This window comes from Acipenser ruthenus, chromosome 11, assembly GCF_902713425.1.
Source record: "Acipenser ruthenus chromosome 11, fAciRut3.2 maternal haplotype, whole genome shotgun sequence".
Lineage (NCBI taxonomy): Eukaryota > Metazoa > Chordata > Actinopteri > Acipenseriformes > Acipenseridae > Acipenser > Acipenser ruthenus.
In genome coordinates this window covers 34,431,191-34,440,297 of record NC_081199.1, presented here as the reverse complement: position 1 = coordinate 34,440,297, position 9,107 = coordinate 34,431,191, and the positions used below count along the sequence as shown (strand labels likewise).

General features: G+C 35.8%; 1 protein-coding gene across 2 annotated transcripts; it reads right to left on the bottom strand.

Moving 5' to 3' along the window:
- Window positions 1–630: 630 nt before the first annotated feature.
- LOC117426484 (nuclear receptor subfamily 4 group A member 2) lies at window positions 631–6,482 on the bottom strand. Of its 2 annotated transcripts, none has more exons than XM_034044078.3 (8): window positions 6,309–6,482; window positions 4,948–5,079; window positions 3,597–4,465; window positions 2,800–2,929; window positions 2,410–2,573; window positions 1,752–1,954; window positions 1,413–1,591; window positions 631–1,283 (listed from the first exon to the last, which is right to left on the bottom strand). In XM_034044078.3, the coding sequence occupies exons 3-8, from the start codon at window positions 4,461–4,463 to the stop codon at window positions 1,027–1,029; spliced, it is 1,800 nt and encodes a 599-aa protein (XP_033899969.1). In that variant the 5' UTR covers window positions 4,464–4,465; window positions 4,948–5,079; window positions 6,309–6,482; the 3' UTR covers window positions 631–1,026. The 2 variants fall into 2 exon arrangements, with proteins under 2 accessions (XP_033899969.1, XP_033899970.1); XM_034044079.3 differs by having other exon boundaries at window positions 3,597–4,287.
- Window positions 6,483–9,107: the final 2,625 nt, after the last annotated feature.

The window sequence follows — 9,107 nt, the reverse complement described above, 5'->3', positions numbered from 1 at the left end:
TGTTTTAGTCTTAAAAAACAAAGACAACATGCTCAGTATTCCCAGGGTTTTGAAGCTGTAGAGTGCAAAATGTAGCTCTAGACAGCAAAATAATAAAGATATAAACTTTTATATTTAACATCAACAGTACATACAACACATACACACAATAAATGTTCGACAGTTTTACAAACACAATGAGTCCCTTTTAATATATACAGTTTGAGATATTTCGTTGCTCACATAATCTCTTACATAAAATGTGTCCCATATTACCAATCATTATAAAATCTAATAGACTACATAGTGTCCGGTATAATATTTATATTATAGACATTACCTTAATAGCAAGTGCCTACAGTATTCCTAGATCCTACAACATGCGTTCCCTTTTTGAAATACTTTCAGATTGTTGTTATCGTTCAGTAATCCTGACAGAAACATATAGGCACCAAATATAAAAAGCAAAACTGAATCTGATAATTTACAAGCGTAATGCACCTTTTATAAACTGACGCATTGGACGCATCACATTAATTTATATATATATATATATATATATATATATATATATATATATATATATATATATATATATATATATATATATATATATATATATATATATATATATATATATATATGTATATACACATTGACTATATTACATTATAGCACATATTTCCCATAAAGCAGAGATTTCCATTTAATAAGGACGATAATTGCAGAATAATGTAGTGTTCTTGGTCAAGAACAGTCTCGTTAAAAGATGAACAAAGCCTTGGCGGACACTTTCACCTCAAAAAGAGGTCGTTATTTGTCAATAAAATCTTTGAATATATTAAAATGTATGTACCATTGTATATGTGCAGTCGAGTTTTGAATCCATGTCCACAAGCTAAAGTGTCTTTCACACAGGTCAGGCAAGCGCTTGGAAATAGTTTTGGATCTACGCTGGACACACAAGTCCCATTGTTAGCAGACATTATTCTGGGTTTAGTCTGGGGACGTTCTTCGGGATCGCATCACATGCCAGACTCGTGTCTTTTAAAAGGGTAGCGTGTCTAAGAAGAGTTTATCAATTATTGCTGGGGGAGGGACCAAGTCTTCAAGTTTTAGATAGAAGATGCGCTGCAGACCTTGCGTACAGAGTGTGCGAAGTTCTGGAAGTTTTCCCAACAGTTTAGATAAGTAGTTTGGACGGTTCAAGCCACCGCTATTAAAAGTCACATGGTCTTTAAGACAATTTACAATCTTGTTTTGAAGTTCTTCTACCCTCTTGGGTTCCTTTAGCCCGTGCCTCTCTGTAACAATAATAGATAATGCATGTTATTAGACAAGTCAGTGGGATATCATCGGCATAGCGGACGATAAAAGAAATAAACAACTCCATGTCATAATTTATAAGGAAAGGATAATACATTTGAACTGACCTGTTACCATGGCAAGGGCAGCTATGCAGGAGAATGAAGATATGTCTATATTCATGCTCTGAAGGTTAGATGAAAACTCAGCTATGGAGTCTATCCATTCTCCAAATCCACGGACGCACTGCAGTCTGTGCAAGACCGCCCCATTGCAAAAAATGAGTTTGCCTTCCACAGGGTTGGACCTGCAATTAATAACAAAGCGCAATTAATTACTCTGAGAGTAATAAATAGGGATTTTAGAGGCACCTAATTATTGGAGAGCTAATAAAATTCAAATCACTCGAGCTTGAAGGGGTTTGATCTCTATATTAGTCTAGTCGATGTAATTTGGTAATTATGTACCTGTACGCCAGTCGCAGGACGAAAAGTTCCAAAAAGGCAGATTCAAAGAGGAGATCTTGATCCTGTTTAGGAAGATCAGCGAACCCCGGGATCTTCTCTGCCCAACCTCGTATGATCTCCATGGAGCCGGTCAAGAGATCATAGAACTGCTGGATATGTTGAGTGTCGTCTCCAGTCATTTGGTAGTCAGGGTTAGCCTGAAACTGGAATTTAATTTAAAAAGTGCTTAATGAGGTCCTTTAAAATATATAACCCGTGAAATTGCAAAGACCATTTCTAGCAGGGGAGTCAGGTTTTTATAACAATTAAACCCCTCTCTGGCCATTACAGAATTAGCTATTCTAAAGCAATCGAGTCAAGTAAGGCAGTATAATGTAACATACAGTCAGTGCTCTAATATGCCTCAATGTCTTTACTAAATATAATTAAAAAAGTGAAAAATATTTTATAACGATTGCATGTTGATAATTTTAGGTACAATTAATATGTAATTACTATTATTATTATTATTATTATTATTATTATTATTATTATTATTATTATTATTGCTGTTGTTATTGTCATGAGTATATATATATATATATATATATATATATATATATATATATATATATATATATATATATACATTGCTAATGACGTAATGAATCTCACTTACTCGGGAGTAGTCCAGGCCGGACATTGAAGGGTTTGAGTCTACATGGGCCCTTACCAGGGCACTGATTAAACTGACTGGTGGTGAAGGAGGTGAAGGATCTTGGGGGCTTTTAGGCTTAGAAGGTAGCCTACCTCTTCGACCTTTTAAACTTGCTGTACGAACAACTGAAATAAAGAAAGCAAACAATAAATCATTCGTTCGCTAACGCATTTAACGCGACTGAGCTGTGAATCAAAATGCAGTATTGTATGTATCTAAATAATAATTATAAAAAAACAAGTTTCCTATAAATTTACAACCAATTCAAGTCAATTAAATATTAAACTTCCAATACAATATTTGTGCTGAACTAACAGTTATCTAAATAAATAAATTAAAACAAATATTTACCTTCTTTGACCATGCCAACAACAAGGCACTTTTGGAAACGGCAGTATTGGCATCTGTTTCTGCGGCGCTTATCAACTGGACAGTTTTTGTTTGCTAAACAAACGTATTTAGCATTTTTCTGAACAGTGCGCTGAAAACAAAACAGGAGAGAAGAATGATTAGACAAAAAACATATGTCTCATTTCCAGGAAATACAACATCAAAACAGGCCGAAAACAAACGGTCTCGCAGCTGGGGGTTTTGCAGGGCAGTAATAGAGGAAAATGTATAATGTTAACACTACAGCTAACCCTCCCGTTTATAGCTGTGTTTTATATGCAAGGAGCAGAAGGAGTAGACGTTCAGTAAATACAAATCCGTGGGCATTCATATTTTTACATCCCTCCGAGACCCCCTCTATTTAAAGTGATAAGATTATTCAATCAGGATGGTGAAATAAAGAGACCACTTAATTTTACCATTGGGAATTCTGTTCCACTTGGTTAGCTTAGACACGGTTCTCTGTCCCAACCAATTTATTTCTAAGGGAAAAGGCTGTGTCAAAAATGCACACAAGTACCCACAATTAAATAGAGATTTCCAGAGTACAAGATTGTATGAAAGTGTTTTCTTTGAGGAAAACCAGTTGTGAAAATGTATAGACGGCAGCGGTCTGTATAATTTGCGGCAAATTGCATTTTCATTGCTTCTGTGTAATGTGCTAGTCACGAGTAACATTTTTTTTTTTTTTTTTTTAAACATTGTTTAAACAGTAAAATTGCATTCAGTTTTCCTTGTGTAAAATTAAAAGCACGTACCTTAAAAAACCCTTTACATCCTTCACAAGTGCGCACTCCGTAATGCTGGCAGGCTGCGTTGTCTCCACAAACTGCACACAGACCCTCGTTGGACGGAGATCCCCTTGATGGAGGTGAATGAACTTGGTTATCCATCAGCTGTGGCCCATGGCCAAGATGAAGACTGTGGGGGAAGCCAAGGGGCGTCTGCTTTCTCATACCATTTGGGACAGCAAAACTCTGGCTGTCTATCACATGATGGGCTCCGGGTGTTTCAGGGTTCATGGATACGTGAAGAGGACCATCAAATCTCATCTGACAACTTGACACTGGGGTACCAGGAGGAGACTGCTTAAAGGAAAACAATGAAAGCCTTGACACTGGATTTTTGCGTTGATCTATCATGTGGGTGGTGGCCACATAATTTTGATGGAAACTGTGAAGAGAACCAGGGTCATCCCACATTGGGCTGGGTTGAACTTGGAAGCTTGTTGTCGTGGGAGTGGGGGGTGAAGATGGCTTGTAGTACATAGCACCAGAGTGTGCCATCATCTCGTCTGACTGTGGTGGCAGGTGGCTTTGTTGGTGATAGCTGTGCATCTGAATGTCTTCTACCTTGATGGATGACTGTTGTCCTGAGAGGGGCATTTGGTATAAGCAAGGGGGCTTTACGTCGTAACTGGTGTTGTAGTTGTCCATGAAGGTGCTGAAACTGGGAAGAGAAGTGGTGGCTGTGATCTCAGTGTTGGTCAGGTCCATGCTAAACTTAACAAACTCTGGAGTTAGGAAATCAGAGCTGTACTCTCCAGTAGGGTGGTAGCTGTAGCTCTGTGAAGCTGGACTGGCTCCTTGAGGTGATGACCCATACTGAGCCTGAACACAGGGCATGGCTGTAAACGAAACAGTTTCACATATGCTCATACTGCAAAAAGTGAACACCCTGCATGTTTCAGCTGGTATGCTTAAATGTAGAAATTACTTACAATGTGACATTTTAAACAAATTAATCAGATGTCAAAAAATAAAATCAAAATCTACAATAGGCTAGTTCAGTTAAAAAGAAAAACAAAAGCCAGATGTCATACATCTTCACGCAGACATTTTTAAAAACAGGAAAATTATTTTCTTGTTGTATTTTATTTGTGTATATATATATATATATATATATATATATATATATATATATATATATATATATATATATATATATATATATATATAGATTACGCTTTAAATTATCAATGAAAAACATGTTTCATTGTGAGCAAATTTAGAACTGAGAAAAAATTAATTCAGGAACAAAGGAACAATTTGTTGTAAATAAGATACATTAAACATTCTACAAATGTCACAATGAGTCCAGTCTGCATACCTTCAGTCGACTGACTGTGTTTGTTGAAGGAACGTGAAGTGGACAGTGTCGGGATCTCTCCTTCGGAGTTCAGGTTTCAAGAACGAAGTGCTCCTCACTCGGGAACCTGAATTGACGCGGTGTGATTTATTCCTGAAATATAAAAAAGACGTTGTGCTCTTTATATCTGATCTATTTATGTGTCTATCTAAATAATTTGTAAATGTATATAAACTCACAAGTGGCATCTAGTTGATAGTACATTTGTACAATACGTCTCATATCCAATGCAACTCGACTTTCCCGTTTGTACTTTTCACAGTTTTCATCTTTATGGTATATCAAGTACATGCATGTTGCGGTTGCCATATATGAAAGAGAGGAGGGCTATAGTAGTATACATATATTCCTAATACAAGACAAAAATTGAACTGTAGGCAATGCTGTTCAAAAGAGAAACAACATACAGCCCACATTTTAACATTAACGTTTTAACAGTTTACTTCTGTGTCCAGTAATGTATTGTTTTATAACGAACGTTAAATAGCGTGTACTGTAATGTGTAACTAAACGCACTTAGTAATGTGCACTGGTTACATTTTATGCATTCGCTATTAAGAAACAAAAGACAATTTGATATAACTTGCATTAAACAGCGACACATTATATTACCATATGTGAGTTATTTAAAGCTATAAGTTATACAATAATAATAATAATAATAATAAACTTGTTTCATCACAAGCAGCGGAACAAACACGAATTATTTAATTATCTGAGTTTCTAAGGCATATTGAATATATTAAGTTATATTTCTGTATTCACCTAAAAAGTAACCCTGGCCAACAAATAGTGCACGTGTCTGAAATTTGGGAAAGCACTGCCCCAAACCCAGCAGGTGGACGGGTGAACAAGGTGGAGTCAGCAGATACATTAGCTGTTGCAACATCTGTCAAACACAGTTTGAAGTCCTTTACTGTATTTTTAAGTTATCTGAATATACTAGGGCTGCAGGTGTAATGCACTCTATTCATAAATTGACTTAAATAGTAACCCTCGTGAGCGTATGTTCCGTTTTAAGCAACTTTCTCAAGCATTCCCACTGATAATTCACACACATACTTCTACAACCTGTATATTTCTATTACTGTTAATACTAATGGTAGTAGTAGTAATACTAGTCAACGCAGAGATCATATTTCAGTCACCAAACAAGTAAGAAAATCCTTTAAAATAAAAATGTATGACACTGGTGTTTACAAAGCAGGATCTTAAAGCACATGCGTGTTATATCAAGAACTAGCATATGCACAGGTGTATTGCTGAGAAAATAGCATAATTACCCACACCGCATAGCAAAATTAATTTAATACAATATTTACCTCCTCGCTTAGTTGTGCTGTCCTTTTCTATCCATGCAGATGTATTGTTCACAATGTTCTGAAGCAGTTGTAAAACAAGTGTCAGTAAGCGGTAATAGAAAGGACTGTGCCGCTAATGCACAGCACCGTACGACCGTTCAGCGAAGACTGGCCCTTCCCTCCAATGTGCCTTTGTTGATGTGAGCTCTGAATCTCTCTCAGTCAGCGTGTGCCTAAAGTCTCCCCCTCCCTCCCTCAAAACGTCATCGCGGATGCAAACCAATCGGCGTCTTGCCCGCCTTCTCCCTTCTCTTGACTTTGGTAAATTTCCGACGTGACGTAAATCTCTGTGGCACTTTTTTAAGGTAGCAAGATACAGCTTCTGTTCACCTTCTCACCCCATCACAAATGTGGCACATATTTAAAAAACTGTAATGCCAATATGTAAACACAACTGTAAAGATGACAAATAGTCTGCGGTCTTGGTTTCCCAGAATCATTGTATGTGTTTGTTTCACTTTTTTATTTTTATTTTTTCTGTTCAAGACACCAATGCAGTAAGTGGAATGGGAGCATCAACCGATATGATGTGTTCATTTGTGTGCCATTGTTGTATTTCTCTATGCAATATTAAATGGATTAAGTCAAGTAACCGGCTGAAAACCATTGTATAACGTTTGCCTTTAAGCGGGTGTGTTTTGATCAGTTACTGATTTAAAATCAAGGATATCTGTTTTGTGTGGTTACTTTTTTTCTTAGGGGAGTGGAGGGTGTATATCATTGAGAGGTTATGCACCTGTTCAAATCAGACTAGTGATTTGACACAAAACATGTAGGCCTTTAGTTATTTCTCAGAATACCCCACCCAACACACCCACACGCACATGTATTGAACATTTGCCATACCCTCCCTAGACCTATTGCTATATTTATACATTTGAACATACCTTACTGCCGAGTAGAAGTATTATTTATTATTTACAGACACTGACAGTGAACTGATGTATGTTTGTTTTCCGAATATAGAAAGTTAAAAACGAGTGGGTGTAACTTTTTACGTGACTACCTTAATTTCCCCAGCTGCTTGTGTTGTGGGAACAGACAGAGGGAGCTCATTAACAGTAGAGCAGCGTCACTAGTCGTGGGCGAACCATTTTACTCAAACGAAAGGGAAAAAATGATAAAGGACGGCAGAATGTAAGATGACGCAGGGAACGCCGTCATTGACGCAACCAACAGCCTCTGCCAAAAATAGCAGCTCGAGCCTTTTCTTCTCTCCAGCGTTGTATTATTATTATTTATTATTATTATTATTATTACACCAGATCTGTGTTATTGATCTTATAATGGGTTGGGGTTTCAGCGACTATGTTAACTGCCATCGGAAACACGAGTACTAAAGGGGTTTATTGTTAACAAAGAATCCAGGGCGTTTTTCTAAAAGTGAAAGTACAATAGTAGGCATACTGTATTTATTTTAAACAGCGAGGAAATCAGGAGCAGTGTCTCGGTACTTAAGTACAAAGCAACTTGTTGATCATTGTTAGAGATTAATATAGACGTACTTCAGTGCCTCTCCCCAGCAGAAACAATCATTTTCACACATCTGGTGAGTTACATTTGTAGACCATTGCTCCAAATCCCAGTTTTAGTTTGTATGTATATTTTATCGTCATCTTTAAGAAAAAGCCTATTTTTTTCCCCACAAAGCCCATTTATGGTATACAGTGGATTTAAACGTTTTGAATTGTAGCCTAAAGCTATGACCAAAAGTTTTATATAGCTGTACTTTTATACACCGCTTCAAAGTTGTTCAGCATAACTTTACTTAAGGCACTGTCCCTTTTTCACAGTGCTTAATTTTGCCACGTATAAGCTTATAAAATATATATGGAAAACAAATCTCATTTGGGAATGTTATCTTTGTTGTTATATATATATATATATATATATATATATATATATATATATATATATATATATATATATATATATATATAGATAGATAGATAGATAGATAGATGTAAATAAGAAATAAAACACGGATGTATTTCAGATGCATGTATTTGCATTTATCAAAATGTTACGCAATTAATAGTATGTGCAATGCCCATAGTATACAATACAATTGCAATTCCCCATAGTTGGCATGTGTCTACTTGACTTGCATGTCCATCTTCTCAAAGCGTTTTCTCCAGTCAACTCGTAATTCTTGAAAGCAGAAAATTCCATGTTAATGTAACAAAACTGAGAATAACCCAGGGTGCATGAGAGGCATTTTAAAACGTTACTTAATTGTGTGTTTCTAGTTTGTGGTTTTACCTTCCTAAGTAAATTATCTGATCTACCAACCTGTTTTATTATTATTATTATTATTATTATTATTATTATTATTATTATTATTATTATTATTAAAGTGGTGTCACATATATAGTCATATTTACATAATGACTTTTACAACAGTTCGAATTTTGTTATAGGCTATGGATTCTTCAAAATCATATTATTTGTAAAACAGAGTAAGTTAAATTTGGAAACAATTGTGGTTTGGTTTCTTTGTTCTTATACAATCAAAACAAAACAAACAGTAATAAAAGCAGATTTTAGTTTCATTTATAAACTTTCTTGCTGTAGAATACATGGTGTCCTTTGGATCCGAAAGAATTTGCTCTTTCCTGCAGGTGGCGCTGGTTTTCATAACCCATCAGTCAATCACAATGAAGCGTGTACAATACATATGTATTGATTTATTTACAACATTACAATGCATATTTCACTGCATTTAAAATAATAATTCATGATTCATAAGTAACATCAGTA